The sequence below is a fragment of the Takifugu flavidus genome, chromosome 8 (assembly GCF_003711565.1).
Source record: "Takifugu flavidus isolate HTHZ2018 chromosome 8, ASM371156v2, whole genome shotgun sequence".
In the NCBI taxonomy this organism is placed as follows: domain Eukaryota; kingdom Metazoa; phylum Chordata; class Actinopteri; order Tetraodontiformes; family Tetraodontidae; genus Takifugu; species Takifugu flavidus.
The window spans coordinates 5870775-5897655 of record NC_079527.1 but is presented as its reverse complement, the minus strand read 5'-3'; the positions used below and the strand labels follow the sequence as shown (position 1 = coordinate 5897655).

Genomic DNA, 26881 nt, shown 5'->3' with positions numbered 1-26881 from the left:
CAAGAAATTTCCCAGCTTTCTCATGCCCTTCTGGGGGGGAAAACCGTTGGAAAACTCCCCCCGCTCCCCGCTCCAGTTCAATAGGGATTTAGCCTCCCATTCCTAGAGGTATAGCAGTAGAAGCCTGGGAACGCTGGGAAAAGATTACAGGTCACTTACACATAATTAAACCCTGAGCGGTGCTCCTTTGATTAGTCTTGGCTGCAGCTGCACCAAACACCTGTTCCGACATCAATTTAGGCAAGTACGTTTCAGAGAATGAATGGCTTCAAAGTTTCTGTGGGCCTGTGTGAAAACCGAGCAGTAGTTTAACAATTAACGAATAAATATAAATAACGAGAGTCGATGAAATCGCAGCTATAAAATCGTGTGAAACAGTTATTGCATTGTAGCAGACAGACAGACCGATAGATAGATAGATAGATAGATAGATAGATAGATAGATAGATAGATAGATAGATAGATAGATAGATAGATAGATAGATAGATAGATAGATAGATAGATAGATAGATAGATAGATAGATAGATAGATAGATAGAATTTTCCCCTCTGCATATAATGTATAATGTACATAGTAATGCACATAACATAATAGTTTTTCTTTTAGTGTTGTATAACACTGGCTACTTCTGTAACATGTGTCCCCGATGTGGGATCAATAAAGTTTTATCTTATCTTATCTTACATAATGTCTAACATAGCTATTATGGACCATATCCTTCAGGGAATGGTCCCATTAGTCTGTCTCGTGGGAATTCCTCCCCCTGTCAGATCAGCGCGAGGTGTCTATGACAGTTAGTGCAACAGATGGACTGGAGCGGCACGCGCCAAGCACGAGCTCTGCACAGTACCCCCGACCTCCCCCTCCATACCCCCCACTTACCCCACCCAACCACCTCAGCGCCCTCAGTTGCAGGATGTCCATCAACTCCACGCCTTGAAGAGCACCCCCCCCCCACACACACACACACACACACCAAAACTCACACACCTGTCAGAAGACGTGCGGATGTTTGTGTTTATTGTCATTCACCCGAGGATGCAGAAATAAAACGTTCATTACACGTTGGACCTGTAATTCCCATTTCATGTCAGTTGAACGCAGCTCCATTTGGGCTCTTCAGACGTTCCCGTTTCTGCTGACGTCATTAACAGTTATATGATTTATCCGGGTTCAGTTTTCCTGTCGGAGGGAAACACGTTCGATTAAAAGATAGAAGGTGTTTCTCGAAGGTCCACATCTATAAGAGGGACAAGATAGGAACAGTTATATGAAAGACACCTGAGCTTCCCTGCAGGTTGAAGGTCACCTCTGTGGTGCCTTCCTGCCCCCGTTTGGTCCTAAAAAGCATTACAGTTCACCCCACGTTCTGCTGTTGCTCACCAATAAATAAGGTCCGAGGGTTCATTGGTCTTAAGCAAAGAATGTACATTCAGAAGTAAAGTTGGGAGGGAAGGAAATCCTGTCACCCGTAATAACCTGCTGTGACGACGAACCACAATATTTATGCAAGGTTGTTACAGATTTATTAATTAGAAATACGTAATATGTAAAAAGTAACATCTTAACGTGTTTTCTATAAAGTTCTTAATAATAAACTTTGGCTCAGGTTTAATGCTGTTAATTATTTCAGTCGGTGTGCAAACTTTACAAATATTATAGAGCTTCTCAATAATTAGCCAACAACATGCTGCTGGTTAAAATGCCACTTCTGAAGTCAAATATCTTAAGTCATGTTCAGCCTCTATGAACTCCTGGATGTGCAGGAGCTCAGTTTTACAAAGAGCCACCAGATGGACCTCTAAACTCTCCCTGTGACGCGCATTTCTCACTCCCTTTACGCAAAATGAGGGTGAAGATGAGGGTCCGTCGCTGAATTTGATCAGGAATGAAGACCTGACTCGGTCCCCCATCAGGACCACAGCCGTGTGACTTTCTCTGTGAAGCGGGAGGGGGTGTCTCTCCCCGTTCTGACGGCCCCTTTAACTTCTGAGCCGATTTCCTGAGCGCTTCAACCTGGAACTGGCTCAGCGATCCTCCCCCCTGATGGATTATTTAGCAGACGCTCAGTCCCACGTCGCCATCTGTTAAAGGAAGAAAAACACTGAGGAATATTCTCCAAGGCGCGCCATGTAGCTCGGCAAAACCGTAGAACAGATAATCGATGGCAAAACTTTTGGGGGGCGTTTGGTAAACTTTTTTTTGCATCGGAGGGAAGAGCGAATGCGTCGCTCAGGTGAAGAAAAAATATCCGGTAAGATGCTTATTTCAGCATGTGAAGAGTCAGGTTGATGTGTGTGCATGGACAGATACGATCTTTGATATTATCTGCGTGACGCGGTGAAGATGTGGAGAGAAACCTGAGCGGACCTGCCCCAACCTGGACCTTTTCTTCGGACACAATGCTGACCTCGACCGTCCGGTGAAGCGGTCGGCCTCATTTGACACAACCAAAGGAAGGGTTCTTCCATCCAGCAGCCGCCGCAGCAGCCACCATGGTGCTGGAGGTGGACAGGACGCTGCTCGCTGCGCGTCAAGGGGACCTGCAGACCCTCAGAGAACATTTAGCCGCCAAGTCTCTCACCGGCGACGTGAAGGACGCGCTGGGGGCCACCCCTGCGCACCACGCCGCCCGGGCAGGGAAGTTATCCTGCCTGCGGTTCCTCGTGGAGGAGGCAGGACTGGCGGGCAACTCCGTGGCCAACAACGGGGCGAGTCCGGCCCATGACGCGGCGGCCACCGGTAACTTGGCCTGTTTACAGTGGCTGCTGACTCAGGGCGGATGTCGACCAGAGGTGAGTGAGCCAGGCTGAAGCTGCGCACCTTCTGCTCCAATGATCTGGTTTCATCCAGGCTTCAACAACCAGGCTTTGACTGATTTGCTAGAACGTCAGACCATGAGACTTGTTGTCAGTAGACAATGATAATGTCATTACATTACAGAAACGTCAGCCAAAATAACATGACACAATGGAGGAACTAAGACAATAGAGCCTTCTTGAACCTCAGCCATTTCATGCTCCAGTTGTTTTTTAAAAAAGGATGCAAAACAGCATTTGCAAATGTGCAGGGTTGATGCTGATGGACTGAACCATTAGTGGATCACAAAGTCCTCAAAGACAGACACAGACATTGTAAAGGGGGCCAGAAAATTATGAAATGAAACTGAAATAATACTGGTCCCTTCAAATTGATTCATTTATCTACAATGATCCTATAAATAAAATTTACATTCCATCACATATTAACTACTCATCTGATCTGTTGATTGATGTGCCTTTTTCTGGGCCACATTTACCCCAACATCTTTGAAGGGGGGGGGGGCACCATGAGGAGCAGCAAAGTGCTGATTCATGACTTCAGACCAGAACGCCACCTCTAATCATCTCTAATTCCTAAAGAGAGCTTTTGTTGCTTTTGTCTTCATAACTCCTGCGGGGGGTCTGGCAGAGCGTGGAAGGAAACAGAGAAACCCCCCCCCCCCACACACACACACACACACACACACACACACCCCACTGATGATAAGATACTTGGCTGACATTAGTAAACGCTCTCAGTTACCAGCACCAGCGCTCCTCCCACTGCAGGCTGATACCAGCTTTCACTTTTTATCTTTGTGTCTGTTCCTTTGTGTTGCCCATCCTGATTTTATCTGGCGTAATCCAGGTTCATTTGTTCCGCTGCAGCGCATCAGAAAAGAGCTCCAGCTGGTTAAACACCCTCCCTTTTTCTCCTCTCTGTTCCATACGTTAAACATAAGTTTAACCTGGTGACCAGCCTGGTTAACCAGACCTGGTGACCTTCTTACTTTAGATCTGTGCTCTGGAACTATAAAGCGTCCCCGTCTTGTCTCACCCGCAGCACAGGGACAGCTCCGGCGCCACTGTCCTTCACCTCGCATCCCGCTTCAGTCACCACGAGGTCACCGACTGGCTGCTGAAAAGCGGCGAGGGAGACCCGGGGGCTTCCACGGATACGGGGGCCCTTCCTATTCACTACGCCGCTGCCAAGGGAGACCTGTGCTCGCTGCGACTGTTACTGGAGCACAGCCCCAAGTAAGAGAAACATGGTGTCCAAAGCAAAGTTTTCCCAAGTTAACCTTGAACTTGAATCCAAAAACATGCACTGAAAACACGAAAAAGAAGATTTTTACCAAGATTAACGTAGATTGTGGGTTCTTAATGTATGTGGAAGTTGAGAACATCGTCTGAGAGATGCTACCTGTGTGTTTCTCTGAACATTACTCATGCAGATACTTACTTGTTGCTGCGTACATGTTGTGTTATGAACACATTTGTAGTATTTCTAGGATTTATGCTAACAAGCTAATGTGCCTGTCTGCTGTAAATAGCTCACCCAACATTTATTAATGGCTGAATCAGCATTTGTTCAATTTAAACTCTTCTTCACATTGAACACCTACATTTTATTTAAAACATGTATTTTAATTGTAAAAAATAGGACTCTGTATTATATTAGCACCGACTGCTCCTGGTTGTTGCCTGGTGACATAAATTGACATGATCTTAGCCACCATGAAGTTAGATGTAAATCTGGTTCCAGGTCTTACCGAGAACTTAAGTTTCATTTTTCTAATGAAATAATTTGCAACTCTTTAAGAGTGTCGCCAGGGAGAGATGCGTCGGCCACATTGACTATGGAAATATCTGTCAACAACCAGGTTTGCGTTTCTAGATCACTCAGCAACTACTTAGCATCCAATCCTACTTAAAAAATATCACTAAGTAGTTTAACTTTCCCAAAATATAGCCTACCGCTATAACTCCCGTCTGCTTCCTTATGTAATAGACCAGGTATTTCCACTTTTTTGACACCGTTGACACAGTTTTATGCTCCTTACCCACTTTTACTTTCTCAATTAAGTCATTTTTTCATGTGAGAGGAAACATACAGAACATACATATTAAGGTTCATTTTAACTCTTCTTACTTGCATTTTCAGTAAAATCCTGTCTCTAGGTGTGAGAAACTAAAGCAGCAATATCGACAGAAAACCGCGTTGATGAGCAGAGGCTGTAATTTCGTGTCAGAATTAACAGGAAATAACTTCATGCCGTCTCCCTCTAACGTTGTCCACTTGCACCCCAGACAGCAACATAGCTGCTGAAAATTTAATGATCCTCAGGGACTCGGCAGCTCCCTGATAACTGGGCCCCATTCACTCTCCTCCAGCACCACTCCCACTATTGCTGTTTACCACCGTCTCCATGGTGATGCACAGTCGCACCAACCAGTGATAAAGCTAACGAAGAGAACAAATCCATTTGAGTTGACGGGCTCCTTTCTGGCTGCCGTCAGCCATTGTCGGCAGTCATCGTTTGCAGAACCAAGATAACATTGTTTTTATTTTACAGGTTTGTCTTTGTGAGACAGAAGACGTGATTGGATGGCTAAAAAATACAAAAATATCCTAGTTGTTATAAAATGTTAGATGTCGGAGGTACTCCTGATTATGTTTAAGATCTTTTTCAAGAAACTTATATATTTTTATAAATTCTTTACGGGCGCTGAAAAACAGAGTATTACAGTTTACACTCACATGTACTGTAAAAAATCTGTACGTAAATTAAAAATCAAAAATGATGACTGTTACATTGAGTCATCGTCAAAAACACGGTTAGCTTAGCAGTAGCTACACAAAATACACACATACAGTTATCGTGTGAATGTGTGTGTGTGTATAAATGTGACATCACTGGTATTTATTTAATTTACAAATGATATTTAAATTAGTGGCTTGGTTTTTTTCCATTTGAGAGGAGCTGAGCCGACTAGTTTGCGTGCTATCGTGTCCCTGTTTACAATCCTGTTACCCAAAGAGAATAAAGGAGAGACAAAGGGCAGGAGAAAAGGTGACATTACAGACAGATTATGCCAGCATTTCGTTTAGATTAAGATCTGCGGCTAAACTCAGTTGAGAAGCATTCTGGGGTCAAAGTTCAGTGAGAGGGGGGCTCATTCACAACTTCTCAGTCTCATTGAGTTTGAACTGGAAAGTGAAATGAATCCATAATTAATTGCTACATCATGCCGGACTTTCAGGTAAATAATCTTCAAATATCCATCAGGAATTTAGCTCAGCAAGAGCTTTCATCATGCAGCAGTTTTTATAATACAAGCCCCTGAAGTCAAGCTGTTTTTATTATGCACGAAGCAGCTCAGAGCTTCCAGAGTTTAACCCTTAAGCTCACTTTTTTCAGCTCCAATCCCCTTAAGGAAGGTGGACGAAAACCCTCTCCAGGAGGTTTAAACAGAGAAAACATTTTCAGGTGCTTTCAGCACTAGACAACAGTCAGGCTGCTGCTTTTTGGTCCTATAGTTTTAACACAGATTGAATTATGAGGGTGTTCCGGCTCACCGTCATCATGTTTGATGCTCCTCAGCGGCTGCTAATCTGCTGCTATATGTTGTGCTACCCTCAGTGTGGAAACAGGCAGATTGGTCCTTATCTAACCAGTATCAGCCTGCCATGATCCAGGTTTGATTAAACATAACATGCATTCACCAATTAGAGAAAAAAATAAAGTCATGCACTCCGTGCGCGGGTGAAGAGTTTGTTTAAACAATATAACTGCAGGGGGCGGAAAATGGAAGAAACAGTTGCGTTTCGTGTGATCGGTACGTTTCCATGATGTCATGTATACGTTCTCCCAGAACACTTCATTATTTAGCTAACAGCTAATTAAGATAACAAGCCTTTATCAGACAGGAGGCCCATTAGACTGACATTAATTATAGTGCTTGTAATGAAGAATACCTGAGCCTTTGTTACACATGGGACAGTACGGAACAGTCGATGAAGTAAATTACTCCACAAGCTGGCGGGAATATCAAGTGACGACCACTACGGTGTTTCTTCCCCCCCCCCTTGTATGACTGGCGGGCGAGCGCCCTTTGTGCCACTTGCTAGCTGCGTAGTCACACAAGGCTAACCTCTTTCTTGGCCCTTTGAAATGCACACCTCTCCTCCAAAAGCACTTCTTTAATGGAGGGCGTGAGCCTCTTCAGTCCGAAGAGGCGTGACAAAGGCCATTTGTGCACCCCTGTGGAGATGGCGCTAAACACTGCTAAAGGGATTAATGACCAATGGAGACATCTGTCCTGGTAATGGGTATCCCACTTTGATTAGAATTATTTTAAAGATATCTGTACGAGCTAATCCAAGGAAGGATCATTGTTATCAGTGAGGACCTACTCTCCTGCCCGCTGGTGCAACTCTTGGAAGCAGTAAGTTGGGCAAAGCCAGTGGAGCGATAATCCTCTTAGGAGACACATTGCTCATTTGTCAGTGTCCAAATAAAGCACAACCTTATGGGATTTAGCAGGGAGGCGTTCGTCCATTCCCCGAAGCCCCGCTGTGATTGACAAGATCTGGGACGGGGAAAGACACGGGCAACGGGTGAGCCATTCCCTGGGGAGGGGAGGGGGTGAGCTGAAAGGGAAGAGCAGCAGAATGTGGCTCAGTATTATTGCTGTCTGCTCTCGAAATATCCCAATGTTGACACGGGCAGAGGGACGTTTCCGTCCAGCCTTCGGATACACGCAGACAGCTTAGAGGCTATAAACAGCCACTTATTCTGAGTGTGCAAAGACAAGAAACATGCCCCTGGCAGATGATGGAGGGCTGTTTTCAGCCAATTGTTGTGGCTTATTTGCAGAAAGACACCAGCTGTCCCCTTGTCTCCCACCCCTGGGTGCTATGCAAAGTGTTTCAGCAGCACTCTCATCACGACAGAGGAAATGCTTCCTTCTGGCTTTCAATAATCCCTGCTAACCAGTTCATGTTCCTCTGAATGACATGGAGATTAAATGAATGCATAGATCTTTCCACTTTCTTTATAGTCACACCCACATTTTTCCCAGCCTGGGTGCTGATTACGAAGGCTCTCGGTGCTCTGTAGTCCCCCACTGAGCTTTGAGTGGGATTTTCTTCTAAAGAATTAAGTCTTAAAGGCTCTTTTTTCACTTGGCAAAGAGTGTAATTGTATATGTTTGCGGCTTTCAAATAATAAGCTGTTGTTTTTTTAATGACCGGCTCGGTTGAATTTGCGTGGAATGCAAAGACTATGTAAAGACTTCCGAAGCGTGCTGACTCAGCTTTCCCTCCTCCCGACAGCCTCATCAACTCTCAAACCAAGAATGGTGCCACGCCGCTCTACCTGGCCTGTCAGGAGGGTCACCTGGAGATCGTCCAGTACCTGGTCAAGGACTGTCAGGCTGATTCCAGCATGCGAGCCGGTGACGGGATGACGTGTCTCCACGCCGCTGCACAAATGGGCCACAACACGGTCATCGTCTGGCTGGTGCGTCAGGAGGAAAAAGCTCATCTCTATGATCCGTACGATGATGACGCCTCTCTCCCGTCTGCCCTCAGATGAGTTTCACGGACATCAGCCTGACGGACCGGGACGGCGACGGGGCCACGGCCATGCACTTTGCGGCCAGCCGGGGCCACGCCAAGGTGCTGAGCTGGCTGCTGCTGCACGGCGGGGAGATCGTCACCGACAGCTGGGGAGGGACCCCTCTACACGACGCGGCGGAGAACGGCGAGCTGGAGGTGTGTGTGGGGGATTTTAGAGGGTGGAAAATCCACATATCGAGCTCATCACCAGTTTTAAAAGGAAGGATTCAAAGTAGTGTGAATATTGGCGCCCTGAAGCATCACGCAATGTGGCACACCACAGTCGAGACCCTTTTTTTAAAAGATCATGCTTGTTGGTCTTCAGCTAGCTGTATGAATTTCACATAACCATCTGCTTTGAATGGCTAACCTCGCTGCGGCGCCACGCCGACCGGCTGTTTTGACTAACGTCACCTTAGAACCAGGCTCAGGCCTCTGAGCTGATCCAGTTTTTTACCACCAGGTCCGACAAAAACCAGCGCAGATTTGTTTCTTTTGTTTGTTCGGCATTCCAGTGCTGTCAGATCCTGGTGGTGAACGGCGTGGACCTGGGCATCAAAGACCAGGACGGGTTCACGGGGGCGGACCTGGCAGAGTATAACGGCCACAGCCAGTGCGCCAAGTACCTGCGCACCGTGGAGAACATGGTCAGTGTCGCTGTTCCCGCCCACCCTTTGTGTGAAATCTGTTTCTGTGGCACTGAGGTATGTTTACTGTTAGTGAACTCACAAGAGGACTTTGTTCCACGTCCAGTTTCCATGAGCCAAGAAGATCAGGGAGCTTTAGCTGCTGGTGTTGATTGGTTTGTCACACAGTTGCATAATGTATCGGACGCTGCTGGTTAAACGCTTATCAGAGCTTGACTGATGTGTGTTAGCGTTACGTTTCCCAGTATAATGAGCAGCAATCGGTCTAGTGGGAGCCGTGGGATTGTGGCCGTCTGACAAAATGTGCAGTGTTTGTCCAGAACTCTGTGGATGCTGATGACCCAACCTGGGCCTTGACTGACATCAGCTTCTCACACAGCTAATTAGGAGCGGTGAACACGCGGAATTCTGTTAGCGTTGAAATCCCAGGGCGGCCCGAGAAAAAAAATTAAGCGCACCCCAGAGTGTTCAGCCTGTTTTAAACATATTTTCTCCCTCCCTGACTGGTCCCTTCGGAGAATCCGAGGGCCCGAGGGCCTTTCTGATTCATTCCCGGCTGCTAATTAAACTTGTAAAGGTGTTCTCCTCGTTTGGGTCATCACTGCCATCGCATATCAGGCTCCATTTGATGCTTCATAACGATTTCCATCAGCGGAACAATAATCCATTTCACAACTCGTGTCCTTCCACAGAGTGTGGAGCACCGTGTTTTGTCCCGGGACCCCTCGACGGACCTGGAGTATAAGCAGCCCGACTCGGGCCTGTCGTCCCCAAACACTACCATGCCCCCAGCCACCCAGGCGGCCCACTTTGACATCAGCTCTCCGTCCAGCTCCATGTCCAACTACGACTCAGCCAACTCCAGTCAGTCCAGCACGGGAGAGAAAAGAGTCAGCGGGCCCACTTCCAGGGGCCCGCCCACTCAGCTGAGCAGGGTGGCGCACACAGGTGTGTGTTGGGTTTTTTCAGACTACACATTTTTATAGTAACATAGATGTTATGATACCAAACTGCAGCTTGTTTCCCATAACTTGGGGAGTGCAGCCACATGTCACATGTCCTCACTGACGATACCTCCAGGTGCACAGTAATTTGGTGCTGCACCCTAGTGGTGGAGGTGTGGATTGTATATTTAAGCAGAGGACGCCTCCATAACCTCCTACCTCTAATTCATGTTTAAAAGGAGGAGGGGGGGTTCAAAACAGCGGTGCCCCCCTCATAAATCCCCCCTCAAACATGGAATCTGCTTTTCCTGCAGGTGCGTCTGATTCGGCCATTTCAGACATGCAGGCGTACATGGACATGCTAAACCCCGACATCGCCTCAGACGCCCACAAGAACAGCGCGCCATCGGCCTCCCATGCCGTCTCCAAGGCTCCGCCTCCACCCACCTATCCACCGCCGCCACCCCTCCCCCGGGGTCTCTCCCCACGCCCCCTCCGCCGCCGAGCTACCCAGCCCCGCAGCCGCCTATGGAGCCCTCTTCAGCGGAGTTCCTGAAGGTTAAAAGCAATCTACGCCATGTGGAGAGCAACACCGCCAAGAAGAAGGTCAGCCACCTGTAACAATAATGACTTTAAAAATGAATTTCAAATTTGATTTGAGAATTTTGAGATTATTTTTTTTTATTAATGGATGGTCTTGTGAGCAGATGAGATAATGAAGAATAGGAAGTCACCCTAAAGAGAAAGGTTTGGGTGTTTGGGATTAATTGGCCATTCATGGGCCATTTTCCCCTGTGACTAATCAGATGGGTTTATGTAACTGGGAGCCCAGTCTGAGCACACACAATGCTGTTATTGTGTTAGCATGGCTAACGAGGCTAACAAAGACGCTCATTACTGTGGCAGGTCCTCTGGGTTGGCAAGCACAATCATTTTCATGATGAGTTCCATCTTAATTCCAGTAATTAATCTGGCTTTGGATCACTCAGACAGTTTATTAAGAGACGATGTGGAGAAATTAAAGTTGGCATCAAGGTTTGTGCTGCAAATATGAAAATCATAAATATTTGTCACAGCCAACCGAATATTATATAGTTAAAAGAGACCCGGCCCACCTGATCTGTTAGATGTTATCAAGTCCATACGTGGCAACAGTGTCCGATGTCCAGGAGGGGCTTTGCGCTGTTTGTGTGTGCACGCATGATCAACCAGACTAGAGAGTTTTTAATTAGTGCCATCTTCTTCTTCTCTCTCCTCCCCCTTCACCCTGAGCTGGTACCCAGGTGACCAACCCAGGCGTGCTCTCATTAACTATTTAACAGAAGCCACAGCTAAACACACACACACACACACACACACACACATAAGATAACTGCGTGCCATATACATTCAGAGGAAAACAACGTGGGCGCCATAGCAACAGGCAACAGTAGCCTGCTGCTCTGATCTCAACGCTGCAGCAAACCTGTTGAATGAGGTTGTAAATGTTTCATTGTTGTTTGTTTATTCTGGGATTCTTCCGAGGCTGCTCCTCATTGGTCATTGCACCCCCCCCACCCCCCCACTCCATGTTTCTTTCGCTCTTCCCACAGAATTACTGTTTTCTGACATATTGCTGCCAAGACGCGGCACCAAACCAGAACGTTCTAATACCCCAAAGCCTGGGAGATTTGAGCGCGGTCGGCCATGTTGAGGGCAGCGCCTGGGTCTTTGTGTTTTGCATAAGAGGTACCGGACAGGGCCGGGGAGTGGTTGGCCTGTGGGCTGGTGGTGACATCATTACCGCCGCTGTGGCCGCCCTGATACGTTATTGATGAGGCCTGTGGGTAAAGTGAGAGGGCAGGTAGAGTGACAGGTGTAGCGCTGAGCGAACAGGAGCAGATGCTCTGGATTTGGTGACACCGATTCTCTGTGCTCCGTTTGGTTTGTGGACACGACTGTGCAGCCCGAAGGAGAGGATTCTGATCCCAGGTAGGACTGGAAGGGGATTAGGATTTTTTTTTTTCTTTTGGCAATCCAGTGTAATGTTAAATTTAACCCCTTCCTTCACCCCGAGTTGAGTCCTTTCAGCTGTTCTTTAGTCTGGTATTTTTCATAGTTCATTCACAATTGGAGTGAGTCCTTTCTTGTGTTTGCTGTAGCTGTGTTTCATAGCCACTCGTATCGTTTTTGTTTAAGTTTTTGATTGACTTAAACAGCTCGCCTATGCCGATGCTCTCCGCATGCCACAGGCAAACACACCGAACAGAATCAAACCGCATCCTCGTTTAACAGCACTTGATGCTATAAAGAAAAAACCAGCCTGAAAACAATGACATCCCGCTGACAGCCAGATGTGTGCATAATAGCTCTATATGTAAGTGTGTGTACAAAGGCCGTGCACGTTCGCTATTGTCGGTCTCGCTCCCCGGAGGAGGACAATCAAACCATCTGTAGCGCTTCCTGCTCGTGTTACCCTCCCGTCCGATGAGTGCTCAGGGACCGTTCCTTTGATGGCAGACATGAGCAAACACAACCGAACCAGCCAATCAGAGCCACAAAGGAGGAGAGGTCAGGGGTCAGCCGTGCATTATTTGCCCTTAAATTCATTCAGACCCCCGCCGGCTGTGTTCAGGTGGAGGCAACAATGTAAATGCACGTCTGGAGCCGTCTCAAGCCCAACCCTGGATTTGAAAGGCAAAGTAACTGTACATTTTCCTGCAAAGATTCTGTTACAGCTGCATTGGGATGTTTAATGCACAGAGGGAAACGCGGGATTTTTTTTTTTTTGTTTTTACTTTTACCGTTTAATTTTTGAAATGTGTTGTGATGCACTCTGTTGGGGAAAAATGTTGCTTTTGCATCAATATTCACAGAGGTGAATATGTGCTGCCAGGTCGTCCTGTGCTTTTAAAGAGTCCCACTCCGCATCAGGAGATGGATACTCTGACTTTACGGCTCCGCTGCTCTCACACATACACGGGGGCAGAAAGTGAGCGCGGCAGGAGGGTCTGGATTTATGCTAACGCGGCTTCCAGCCTCTCCATGTTGGTCAAATACAGCAGGAATGCTAATGCTCCACTTTTAAAGTGCATTGTTGGTTTTGCTAATGGTGAATAAAAGCTTTGTTCTGTTATTCAAACAAGGCTGCTGTGGTCACACGACAGAGCTAATCTGCCACCAAAAGCTAATAAGTACACCTTGGAGTGCACGTTGTTCCACAAATGACATTAGAAAAGGACCGTTTAGCAAAGTGTTTGTGTTCCGTTGTGTCATCGGGATATTATAAATGTCGCTGCATCTCATTAGACAGTCTCTCTGATTTATTGAACGTTTCCTCATTACTTTTTGCAGCTGACTCCAGGAGAGGGCCACGACAGACTCCGGCGGGTGGACTCCAACAGGAAGTCGAGGAGCTTCAGTAAGCAGCCCAGCACTGGAGACTACTACAAGAACCTCAGCCTCAACGACAGCGCCGAGCCCCGAGGGAGCAGAGGAATGGCACCTAACGAGGAGGTAAGGCGGCCCTCTGCTGGGTGTGGCGGCAGCGCAATCTCAGCGTGGCAGCGCTCTATGTCGCCCGTGTGTTGACACAGGTGTGTGACATCTGTGAGGAATCAGACAGGTTTTCCTGCTCCGCGGTGTCGTGTTCCCACACCGGCTGCATGACGTCACACGGCTGTTACAGCTTCTCGCTGTCACCTCATGCAAACTCCTCATTTCCATGCTTCTTGCGTCCACGCCCTGTTTCGTCTCCAGTCCAGACCCAGCAGCACGAACCAGGAACTCCAGTTTGCCTTTTGGTCTGGTTTTACTGGTGTGCAGCACAATGGTCCGTGGTTGATGTATTGTCCTATAAGGAGTGTAGGATTACTGGAAAAAACTGGATCTTTTTCTGCCACATGCCTCCACTGGCAGCAGGAATAGACTAGTGTGTCATTGGTGTCTCTGGGGACGTGTGTTTTTGTAATCTCAAGGGTTTTAGGAGTGGGGGGGGGGGTGGGGGGGTCACACTGATACGGGGTACAAGCTGCATTAAGCCAATTAAGGCCCTTCCCGGTCTCAGGGGCATGCTAACAGATGGCGCGGCTAATCAGCTGGCCCAACGGCACGTGCTGCCACGACCCATCTGGACGGGGCCCCTGCCACTCCCAAGGGGGGGGGGGGGGTCGCAGTGTACAGAGGGCAACAATAATGAGCACGCGTCTGGAGAAAGGAAGAAGGGCGGGGCAGAGCTAAATGTCACGGCCCGTTAATTTGCCTCCAGCTGAGTTACGGCACACTTACGGCACGTGTCAGACATGTGCGTCCTGGGCGTGGCGGGGGGCGGGCGGGGGGGGGGGGGGGGGTAAATCACTATCACTTGCAGTGACAGATGGCTTCTTCTGATGGGTTCCCCTCAGAGTTCCCCTCTAGAGATTAGGTCATATTAGTAGCAGTGTATTATGTCTTTATGAGTCAATTAATGATGGCAGGAAGCAGAGCGACGACACGTCTACTAGGGCTGCGTACATCTGTCACTGCTGACAGTCTGCAGTTATTTACTGCCCACGGGACGTCCCCACATGCCAATACAGGGGAACACTGCCACACGGAATGGTTATTATTATTGTTATTGTTGTTGTTGTTGTTGTTAAAATAATTATAACAGCATAATTTCTTAAAGTCATTGATTCTACCATTCATTGACTGTTTATGTCTATTGATGACTGCACTTGTCTAATTATTGATTTTTTTACGTCTGTTTTCACTTTGGTGCTGGTTAAAGTAGTTTGGTTAAAGTAGAGCAGCAATCAGAGCTCAAACTCCTGTCATGATCACAGAAGACACATTAGTAGTTTTATGTTCCACTTATATGTGTGGTAAAAACCCGCCAAAGCAAAAAAACAACAAAAATACCCCATATGACTAATGTAGCTCCGCCCCTTTCTGTTCAGGGCTCCCTGTTATTGGAGGACCGCAGCCACAGCCCCACCCACACCACCGAGAACGGCGCCGTGGAGGAGACGGTGGCGCCCCCGCCTCCTCCGCCCCCGCCTCCTCTTCCACCGAGCAATCCAACGCCGCCGCCGCCCCCCCCTCTGCCAGCCGACCAGAGTCCCCCCGCCAGTAACCCCACCAACCAGCGACGCCCCTCGTCGTCATCGGGGGGAAGTGAGTCTTCCACGCTGCTTTTTCCTCCTTTGTGTCTATAAATGGGAAAAACCTCCTATTTCCTGTTGAGGGTGATACTCTTGCGCCCATTCCCAGGGTGACCTGACTGGTTAAAGACCAGTTCAATCTGACCCTCGCGTCCTTAATAATGGATTCTAAATTAATGATGCGGGGTTTCTGTTACTCTAAGAACTGGTTTAGTGTTCACCCATTCCCTTAAGTGCCCACGTTGCCCCGGATGCTGTAGAGTAACAGGTAAACGTTTCCCGCCAGCCGTGCTCGTCTTAGATGTTGTGAGTTGGCGTGTAGCCGCCATCACTTTCTGCCGATGTAACCCAGTTTAATAATGCTGACTCGGCTAATTTCACGACGACTGGTCCCTGCACCTACTTCCCAGTCGTCTTTTTCCCTGTTCCCACCTGCCTGTTTCCACGTTCTCACCTGCTCCGTCTGCTTCTGTTTCTCTCTTTGCTTCTGCTGTTTTTCTTCTCTTCTTTGCCTCCTCACTGCTGCTCTGTGAAGGTGGGGATGTGTCTGCCCCTCCGGCAGAGGGAGGCGTCTCCAGAACAATGAAAAGTAAGTACAGGCTGCGTTAACCCGCCAGGCGTAAAGAACAGGAGATCCATTCGTGGTTTAGCTTTGAGCTAGTTTGCTGTGTTGTTGCTCAGGACAGGACGCAGCAGGTTTCAGCGTTGTATTGGTTTTATATGTTATATTTTCCTCCAACACGGGAAAAAACCATGAGGGGGGCGGGAATCCCCATTTGTCGAATATCATATATTTCTTTATATTTTATATTAAATTATGATTTGGGATTTTGTGCAACTCCTTAAACGCTATTTTACACTATATGAAATATCACTATCCAGGATCAATCACATGGTGTGGCCTCACCTTTGTGTCAGAGCTCCGTGAACAATACACACCGTAGGTACATCTATAAACAAGTAATAAACCTTTTGGTCGGGCTGTAAACTATAACCAGCTGGATTTAGGCAAGGTTCCACTAACAATGTATACAGTTGGTACTTTGTTAAACTATTTATGCTCCACCTGCTGTCTAATGAGATAGTAATCAAATGCTTAGCTCCAACATAGCCTCGCTAATAGCATGACTTGTCTTTAAGCAATAGGACGGTTATAAAGCAGCTCTTAGTTGGTCGTAAAGTTAAAGGCCACCAACACGTCTGAGCTGTCATATATGGCTCCTGATTTTGTTTTATCCCAGAACAGAAAACATTTTCTGTTGCACATTCTTGGTTGTGTGGCTGTTTTTTTTTTTTAATTATTATTTTTTAGTTAATGTAGGTAAGGACACGTATGATACAAAATGAAAGTGAAGTTAATATTTGATCTCATTGACCCCCCCAAAAAGTCACATTTCTGTCATAAAACTAACTTTATGAGAGAGCTTTTTGCTGCCCTAGCAAGGCTCATTCACAGAGTGACAGTATCTTGACTGGAGGGTCAGACGGCCGTCACGTGTTGTCGTAAATGTGCATCAGGTCGTTTCTTTTGGTTCACGAGCCGTCTGAGGCTCCGCGGGTGTCGGGCTCCCGCCACTTGGGCCATAATCCTGTAAATATGAGGAGAGGTGCATGTCATGAATGTGTATGGTTGTGTGAGGGGCCGTGGGGAGGGTTGATCCAGTCGAGCGGACTAACAGGATGGGGATTGACGGGTGTGTGTGTGGGTGGGTGTGTGTTAATTCTGGTCTGGCTTGCCAATAGCTGCTGTCACTTCCAGTTACTGGTGATTCCTTTAGATTTTGCCCCAACTGTAATGATGGGAGAGAGAGAGAGAGAGAGAGAGAGAGAGCGAGCGGGCAGGGGAGAGAGAAGAGGGTTGAAGGCTGGTGAAGCTGTGTGTTCAGCTCAGCCCAACGATCAAATCTGAAGGGAACAGGTTTTTTTATTTTGTAATTGGAGAGGTGATTTTTTTTTCCTGCTGAAAATGAGCGGTCAATGAGAAACCGATGATCGATTACTGAGGCTTTACTTTCAGGTAAGGTTGCTGCTGGCTTTCAGGGGATTTGGGATATTTAAAAATAAACCTCTCTACCTTCTGTAATAGTAACGCTGTAGTTTTTTTAACAACCATCTGTAAAACAGCTCTTATCAACATCGGAGTCGCTCTGCCATATCGACTGAAATCATTTTCAAACTCAAACATATTTAGGGTGCGATAAAATACACAACGTGCCCCCTCTTGTAATCTTTTATTTAACCAGAAAAAAGGACACTGTTAGAAGGTGAAGTCCCTGAATATGCTGTATTGTTCACTCTAAGTAGATTTTCTCCAGTCAAAGCTGCACATAATAGGAATAATATCAATCCTTTGTTCTTAAAAGGTTAAAGTTCTGCCTTAACTTACATCAGGTGACTGTGGGTCAGGCACCGCCTCTTGTTGGGTTCAGTGTAATTGCATAATTTTTAATTGCTTTCCTCCATCTAAATTTACCTGATAGTAACAATATGCCGAACACAGAAATGGATATTTAGAATCTTTAAATACTTTGGGAGCTGGGAGGCTCTGTAAGGAGAACAGTGTGAAAAGAAGATCCAAAAGTATACAGACCATAATGATCTCTTCTCTTTGCCCAATTGTCTCCGTGGAAGAAACATTTAAGGCTAAAGTCACCCTCTCCTTCACTCTACCTGCTCCCACTCCCCATTTACCTGTTTAGCTCTCCTTCTCTCTCCGCCCACTGTGTTTGTCCTAGTGTCCATGTTCACTGGCCGTCTCCGTCCTTTTCTCCGCAGGTACTAAATCCTTCAACATGATGTCCCCCACCGGTGACAACTCAGAGCTGCTGGCAGAGATCAAGGCAGGGAAGAGCCTGAAGCCCACCCCCCACAGTAAAGGCTACACCACCGTGTTCTCCAGCGGTGGACCCACCAACAGCAACGTAGGTCCTCTCACAACTGACAAATGTGGACTTTTTGATCCACAATTTTTAATTAAAACTAACTATTATTCATGCTTTATTGATGAGTGCTGCTACCCCGGTGGATTTTGGATTATTGGAAAAGTGTTTCTGACAAAAAAAAGGGCATTTCTCATGTTCCCCGATTCTTTTATCTGTCTGTGAACCCGATCTCAACCTGGCGTGGTGTGCACAATGTGTCACCCAGCAACTGGAATGAATGGACTGAGTCATATGTGATGCTGCAGGAGCAATACTGGACAAACTGGTGTTGCTCTGGCAAGAACAAACCTTTTTAGTTGTAATCCTCTAGACTGACGAGGACCCTCTGAATCTCTCCGGGTAAACCCACCGCTGTATCTTCATTTTTCCAGGGAAGCCTCACATCTCCACCAGAGTCTCGCATATCCAGCCCCCCACCCATGCCGGCATCGCCCCCTCCAGCCAGTTCTCCTGTCCTCACCTCGCCCGCCACCACCAGTCCCAGGTCCACGCCACCCGGCATTGGTCCCCGCAGGACCATGTCAGCCTCCTCCAGCTACGAGCAGCTGTCCGCCAACGCCGCCATCAATGGAAACGGCGCCACTGCAGCGGGAGCAGATTCGGGTCGGAAGTCGAGCCTCGCAGACGTGGAGGCGCTGGTGCCGACTCATGACGAACAGGGGAAAGCCATCCCCGAGTGGAAGAGGCAGGTGATGGTGCGAAAGCTTCAGGTGAAGATGCAGGAGGAGGAGGACCACAGGCGCAAGGTAGGCGGGAGCGATCCGGAGGTGTAACCCTCTCTTACAGTAGCTATCCCACTTGTGGTTAAAAGCTCAATTTATTAAAAGAAAGCACAAAGGGGATAGTTGACGTTTGGATTGGCGTGTGAATCTTTGTGATGTTGAAGGACGGCTGATGGATTCCACTTTTTTACTGGACGAAAACCTAGTTGAGGGTGAAGTTATGGCGTTCAAAATTTGAATTTATATCAGCTTCTTCCATCATTAAAGAGACTTTGTGCATTGACCAAAGCAGCCAGAGCAGCAGCGGCTTTGCTGCTTTGTTCCACAGAGTTTCATCCTGTTCAACATTTCACAATCACAGTCCTGATTGTGCACCTAATTATTTCACTTTTCCGGTCCTGGGAGCGTGTGGTCATCAAAATGTTTAAACACTTGTTAATCCAACAAACAAAACCTATATAAAATATGTCATTTTGACTAAATAAACTTGATTAATCAGGATTATTCTTGCTCAGTCTTGAAATAATGGAAATAACAATGAGTATTAGGGTACAGGTGGCTCTGGACTACCACCTTAAAGACTGTTGATAGCTCCTTGAAGCGTCATTGGGTGAGGATAGTTCCCTTGCTCACTAAATTTTAATAAAGGGTTGGTTTCCTTTCTCTCTGCATGCGTCTGCAGTGAAAGCGCTCACCAGAGGTGCTTCACATGCTTGAGTCGTGGCTTTAGAGTGTGGTGAAGTGGTGTTTGAGGGGTGAGTTTTGCAGCTCTGCTGAGTTTTTACATGCTGATTCAGTGGTGTGATGCTGGGCCCATTCACACTACAGGACGCCCCCGTCGACCAAACTAAACAACTAAACTAAATGAAGAATGCCTTCATATAGGGCATCATCATAAAATGTATTACTTCCACGAGGTGTCTCATATAATCTTTGCACATTAAAGATTAACCTCACATCAAGCCCAATAAAGTTAAACAAAAGCACCTTTGCACGCTTAAACGACCCTGAATAAAAGCAGCTGCATGTCAGCGTTTCTCTTTAAACCACAAGCTTTAAATAAAATCTCTCAGGGTGCCAGAGATGTATAGATGGCGAGGGCTTTGAACAAATACATAGTAAAAACCTGCAGCATCTAAGACATGTTGCATAAAAAGGACAGAAAGGTTTCCTCTGTTTGCTTGTATTTAAAATCAAAAGCGAGCAGCTCCGTGTTTGTAGCGAGGCAGTGCCATTGCACCACTAAATCCATGTAAATCCTGTGTGTCACAGTGGATTTGCACTGAAGTGTGTGTTCAGACCAGGAAAGCTGAGCTGAAGAAATCCCCCTCCCTCCTCCCCTTTCTTGTTGTCTCTCGGTCTCCTTCGGCCGCTGATATAGTTTGTGGCAAGTGGACACTACCAGCCTCAGGAATGGCACTACTCCCACACCCACAATGCCATTCTGGGTCCGTTCGGGGAGCTGATGACAGAGAACGACCTGAACCGCATCGAGAAGCAAATCGAGAACCTGCAGGTCATGCACAAGGTCTCCGAGGTGGAGAAGGAGCTCGAGGAACTGGAGCAGGAGCTACACCAGCTCCTGCCGGTCTCTGCGGCCCTCACCCAGGGACACTTCTCAGTCCATCCCAAGCAGGTACACGGACAAGCGGAAGACCTTCCAGCCTGGTGCAGTAAGATATCCACGTTACTCAAGAGCATGGCCATCCTACTCGCCACTCTAGGGGGGAAAGAGATTGACATCTTGGACCTTATATGTCCTAAAAGTCCCCAAGAAGAGGCAAGAAACATATGTGCAGGTCAGAACGAACCAGCAGGATCACTGAACTCTGGAGTCATTGGACGGTCTCAGTCCTTCTCGACAAGGGAGGACGTGGAGAAAGAAATAAAGCAGTGTGGAGTTTCAGTGAAGAACCTCAAGGCCAATTATGAAATCCAGAACCAGTCGGACTGTGCACATAACAAGGGAAACCGGGTGTACAAACGCCAGAGATCGCTCCCAGTGGCAAGTGGAGGTAGTTATGATCCAGAGGTCTTTCATGAGGGAGAGATTCTCAGTTCTTCTACTGAGGACCTCCTTTCCCGTACAACTGGAGAGCCTTCTATCGAGGAATTGGCCACACCACTCGTTGATGAGCCGCTCATCACTGCCTCTCACGCTCCAGTGACATACGAAGTAGCGGCACCGGCTAACATCGAACAGTTCAGCCAGGTCCTTTCTGTAGACCCCATTTTAAATAACGACCAATTAACAAGGAGTTTAGAGGTGCAGACGGATCTAAGCTACGTCCAGGAGTGCATTGAAATGAGGAAAGAGAGAATCGTCTTTTTGTTCCTGGAACACTGGCGCAAGTACACGATCTCCGAATCGTACCGGACTAAATACACCGGCAGGAAGGGGACCTACCTGGACGTAGGCTGTGAGGACTACAGCCAGTTCACTGCACAGATCAGCGAGGAGATGCCAAGCGAAGATGACAAACTTCTGCTTTTCATGAAGTCAAAGCAGGTCGTGGGGAATCTGATCGGCCACTGGAGAACCATCGTCAGTCAAGTCCCTTCGAGGCAGATCCGCCGCCTGAGTCGAGCCCAGATGATCTATTGGCCGGAGCACTTTTTGCCACATTTTAACGGCTCTCCGGTGAGCTACGAAAGTCTGACCCTTGACCTCTTCATGCTCGGCTACTTCCAGCTGTTGGAAATGAGCATGTGTCGCAGCGAGCGTAAATTCCGCCACCTCTTGTGCTACGAGATGTTTGACCGCCTTGGAAGCCACAAATGGGAGGTCATAAGGCAGTTTCACAAGGAGGTCATGGAGGACATTGAGAAGGGGAGGCGAGATTGGACGGACGGCTTTGAAGACATCAAAGTCCGGTATTTTGGAGACTCTGACTGTGGAGGTATGTTCACCACGTCTCTGTGCTCCATGTCTACTGAAATGTCCACCATGTCCATAGAGGACTCCCCCCCTCCCCCACCGTCTCATCCTCCACCACCTCCACCGACTCAACCTGCACCGCCGCCCGCAGGTCTTCAACCTTCAACAGCCTCCTCTTCTTCGTCGCCCGCTGCATCCAAACAGGATGTGTCCGACCCCAGGGCGAGTGGGCAGCAGAGAACTTGCAAGGAGCACAACAGTTCTGAGCCGGTTGAGCAACCGTCCATCACGTTAGACTCTGACGGAAACGGGCCGGAGCGGAACTCTAAAACTAAAACTGTGCATTTTACCGACGGAACGGGACAAGCCCGTCCTACTCGTCCCACTGTGACATTCAAAGAGGATCCTCGCGCTGAAGAACACGATGAAAACCCTGTCAAAACCATCTATGAACTGAAAGAGTTCAGCAACGAGGAGATCATCCGATACATCGACCGGAGCTTCGCTTTTTGGAAAGAAAAGGAAGCCGAGCTATTTGACATCTAGCAACTCACTGGCTAACCATTAAAATGAAGCTCTGGCGGTACCTTAACTGCACCAGTGTGTGGGAATCATAATGTTTGGAAGTCCAGTATCTTTTGGTTGCCATGATACTGTACTTCTAGGAAAAAGGGATTTGTCGAGGAAAGATTTGCCATACGGTATGGAGACGTGTTTGTAAGCAATGACGTAATGGGTAAATGAAATCCTGATTTTAGACCGTTGTAACTGTTGGATATGATCACTGAATATTTCATTTAAAACATCTGGGTTATCTGAGATGAAGAACCCGCAGGGCTGCAGTCTAGCCTTTATTTGTGCTTTATAATCGGCCTCTTCCTGGCCGTGTTGTCTGACCCAGCCCAGTCTTTTTGGATTCTTTCCCTCTCTCGGCACATTCAGACATGTCGAGACTCCATTTGTCCAGTCAGCCAGATGGGATGTTTTAAGCTGGGGGAAACACACGAAACCCTGCAGGTTCCATTGGTACAAGTGTCACCAGTCATGTCTTTAAATTAACACACTAACTAACTTTTTGTGCCTAAAATCATCTAAATTTCAGATCATGATGCAGCTTAGCGAATTAGCTTAGCGTTCCCTGTCTGGTTGTGCCAGGAATGGACAGAAATTACATAATTTATCTAATATGAAGCATGAAGAAACAGCTTGAAGGGAGACTTTTAGTATTGAGCTGAACATATTCAAATTTAAGAATATATCCAGCGGAGCTCTAATATTGCTTTGTGCGGTCTGTTTCATCGTTTTGCTACTTTTTTGAGTGTTTTTGTTTAAACTTTGCATTGCTTCAATTTGCATTCAGTTACAACTTATCTGTTACACTGTTGCTAAAAATAAAGTTTTTAATTTCCTCGAGCTGATCTTTAAGGCCGAGCTATCATTTCATATATTTAAATGATCAGGTCAGATCAATCGATTTGTTATAATGCGGCTCTGAACCAGCACAGAATCACACTATTGTCACTGTAAAATCTAGATTACCTTCAACTAACCTTCTTAGCACCACCCGCTGTCATGCTATCTGTGGCTTACGGGTGCCATAAGAAGGTTACAGTCAGTCTTTTCATCTCACATGACAAAAGGTCAAACGATCGACAAGTAAACTGAAGGCATCAGTGGATTAAACAGGCTTTAGAAATGACATATATCCTAAAATGTCATTATTTTTCGTTCAAACTGAATTTCAAGATGTTTCTTTAAGGCACTGATGAAGTATAACCCCAGTAAAAGAGTTCTACAGTATGTGCTAGTTCTACCTGGGTTCCTCTGGGGTTTGTTGGATGCAGTTGTCAGTATATCATTGTCTCCTGAGCCAATAAATCTGTGACTCGCAGCTTCAGCTTTTCTTCATATAGCCTGTCCTCTTCTGCAATTCCCAGGGGAATCATTAAAAATTCACCATGCAGATAAACTTACCTGGATTCTTCTTTGCCAGGGGAAGTGAAAAGCGAGAGAAACGCAAAAGGGTAATGTGACTTGGGAAATTTAAGATGGCCGCCCCCGCGTCACCTCTGATTACAGCCCGAAAGAGAAAAAAAGGCATCCAGTTACCGTTCATGCACCGTATGATTGTACGCCAAAGCTTGTCATTTTAAAGGGATTAAACAGGAGAGGACTACTTTAAGTAGCTCTTTTGAGTACATCTAGCAGAGGTTCATGTGGCCTCACGCAGTCTTTACAGAAATAAACAGAGATAAATATGAATTAAACCGTGTTCCGGAATCAACTCAGAATGTGGCATCAAACAGGTTTACAGAAGCGTGGCATTGAATTCAAGTAGAGGTATTCAGAGGTGTGTTTGAGGCAGAGGTCAAGTAAGTAGGTGAGGTCATAATAGTGGGGTGGAGGGGCTGTTAATTAAGGTCTTTTACTGACAACTCTGGGCTGCCTTCTCCTCCCATGTTTCCCTACCCGCTGTGTCCACATGCAGTCCGAGGAGGAGGCCGCTCGTCTGGCATCGATGCCAGCCTGGAGGAGAGACATGATGAAAAAGAAACTGGATGAAGAGAGGTGAGTAATGAAAACTGCCCGTCTGCAGGGACCATTCCTGTTGAACGACTGGCTGAGCTCACTAGTTTTAGCCTTAACACATGTTGGGTTATTTTTTTGCCTGAGACTTTAGAGTTTGTGATTGTGTCTATTTTGTATAAAAACAGAAAAACACTCATTTTGTTGTGACAAGCCGTGTTCTATGAGATATTTACTCTTTTTTCTTGTTCTTATGTTCACCTGATGTGAAAGGGAACAAAAAAGGTAAGAAAACACTTCTGTATTCATCACAGGTTGGATATTTTTGCTTCAAAACTGTGAAATGTGTTCACTCATAAATTAATGCAGTAGTATAACATACTTCCAACTTGTCGCATGGTGTTGAAACACACAATCATTTGACCTCTTTGGCGCACGCCGCCTTGTGGTCAAATAAGAGAACTGCACATTTGCTGCACGTCTCAGCCCAAACGTACTCATCCCGGTAAGGCAGCCAGTCAGACAGACAGGCAGGCAAGCAGACAGACAGACAGACAGACAGGCAAGCAGATAGGTAGACAGAGGGGCAATGTTTGGCAGACTGGTTTTATAAAGACTCTGCAGAAGTGCTTGACTGCTGTCCACGTAAGGGTCGTCCAGAAGGTGTCCATATTGCTGCCTGAGCCCCAATGTCTACCACAGTGGTTTTTTCACCTCTCTGACCTCCATTTGGATTAAACACGTGTATTTATCATCTTACCATCACCACCACCATCTTTGTAGTTGTGGCATTAATTTTTGCATTAACCATATAAAAAAATCTTGATTTTGTCATCTAGAAAAGCAGAACAGAAGGCCAAAGAGGCCAAGGAGATCGAGGAGAAGACAGAGTTGGAACGGCTACGGACCCTGGGCTACGACGAGACCAAGCTGGCGCCCTGGCAACGACAGATCATTCTGAAGAAAGGGGATATGGCCAAACAGTGAAGTGTCCCTGCTCCAGTGACCCAGACTCAGCCTCTCTGGCCTCCAGAATCTCCAGAATCACCAGAATCACCAGAATCGCACCATCAAGACCCACTTCAATTACACAACCTTGAACGACACAAAACCTTGATCTTCTTGCGCTAACGGTTGCTGAGTGCTTAAACGTGCACGCGTCCTTAATCAGATTCCAGTTGTCTTTAGCATATATTTGCTCTTTTGAACCAGTAGGAGGTCTTTCAGGATGACTCTACTGGAGGAAATAACCCCCCTTGACCACCGCACATTTAATGGAAATATCACTCAACTATAACAGGCAAATCTGAAGCAGCTATGTGTCTGTAGAATGTTCCACAGCTTTACCTTAGTAGAAACATATAGAAACATGGATTGTTGTAAGTTTTAGATGCACCTTCTTATTTTTAATACCAGAGTTATAGTCCTAAATAATGCTGCTCCAGCTAATCTGTTTTTAGTTCTGGACTAGGACCTGGAATATTCCTATCCTGTTTTAAATGTAAAGATTGCATAGCTGTGCACGTCTAATTCATTAACGATCACTGGATATATGTTGCAATGTTCCATTTTCTATATTTGACTACATATTGAGACACTAAATTCCAAATGTTGACGTGTACCATCGCGAGGTTTCGTCAGGCCTGTTTAACTCGGCACCAGATGAGAACACAGCTGAACGGTCCTGCTTGGTCTCCCGTGCATGAGCAGCATCTTAACGTGGGCGTCTCACCGGCGTGCTGAATATTGCAAAAGTAAAGAAAAGTCTTTAGTGGGTCCGTGTCATGTTCCCGACTTTGTCCCACTAACCTGGAGATGAATCTTTGATGACCTGATCTGCTTACAGACTGAAGAGTGCTCTCTGACAGCAGCCGACAGACAGGATGACTGACTCATTATCATTAATATTGTTATCATTATTATTATTATTTGGTGTCCTAGAGAAAGAATCTGTCGGCCTGTCTTTTAAGTTAAATTAATATTCCAATATGATAGCAAATGTCCGTTGACCCGAAGCGTAAACGTGATTTCACCATCACAGATGTTGTAGTTGTCTGGGAATCATTTGCAAATATTTCAAATTAGTGTCATCAGATGCCATATATTGTTGAAATTAAGACCTGATATAAATGCCATTGCCATTAGATTTTCTATATACGCCTAATCTATGTATATTTGTCCGTCTCTGTACATAGTGGCCCTCTCTGAATGTTGGTTCAATGTTTCTGTATTGCATTGTATTCATTATTTCAGCCTTGCTTGAATAGAATGTTGCAATTTCAGACTAATTAAACTGAAAACAATAAATCTTGAATCACCAAATACTGTTAAAATTGTGCTGGTGTATGTTGTTATTTATTGTAATAAAGTGACCCATTAAAAACCTCTGCATATCAATAATAAAGGCTTTGATTGATGTTAAGGGGTCACAGTTTACCAAACTTTAAGGAAGCCAGAGACAGTTTGGGATACAGCCTGCATATTTAAATGAAATGTTACACTATAAATTAATTGTGCTGATGATTCTGGAAGTTGTGAAGGGAATGAGAAATTACAGAGTTATTATATTCAAGTTTGACATGTTTATGCCCCGAAAGTGTTCACTTAAACAAACTCTTTTAATTAAATATGTGTAATTTGCTGTTCAGCTGATATTTTTTTTGCCACTTTCCCAAT

The 26881-nt window shown here is 46.4% G+C and overlaps 2 protein-coding genes across 2 annotated transcripts; both read left to right on the top strand.

Annotated features, from left to right (window-relative positions):
* Nucleotides 1–1862: 1862 nt before the first annotated feature.
* espn (espin) lies at nt 1863–26527 on the top strand. Its single transcript, XM_057041457.1, is given in 16 exon segments — nt 1863–2797; nt 3867–4060; nt 8142–8328; nt 8400–8582; nt 8942–9073; nt 9766–10021; nt 10332–10480; nt 10483–10623; nt 13351–13512; nt 14934–15150; nt 15673–15726; nt 17913–18058; nt 18451–18825; nt 24168–24246; nt 24469–24490; nt 25045–26527. Coding segments are annotated over 16 exon segments (2745 nt in total). The 5' UTR covers nt 1863–2497; the 3' UTR covers nt 25193–26527.
* On the top strand, nt 18835–22905 carry LOC130530372 (espin-like protein). Its single transcript, XM_057041456.1, has one exon. The coding sequence runs from the start codon at nt 20267–20269 to the stop codon at nt 22223–22225; it is 1959 nt and encodes a 652-aa protein (XP_056897436.1). The 5' UTR covers nt 18835–20266; the 3' UTR covers nt 22226–22905.
* Nucleotides 26528–26881: the final 354 nt, after the last annotated feature.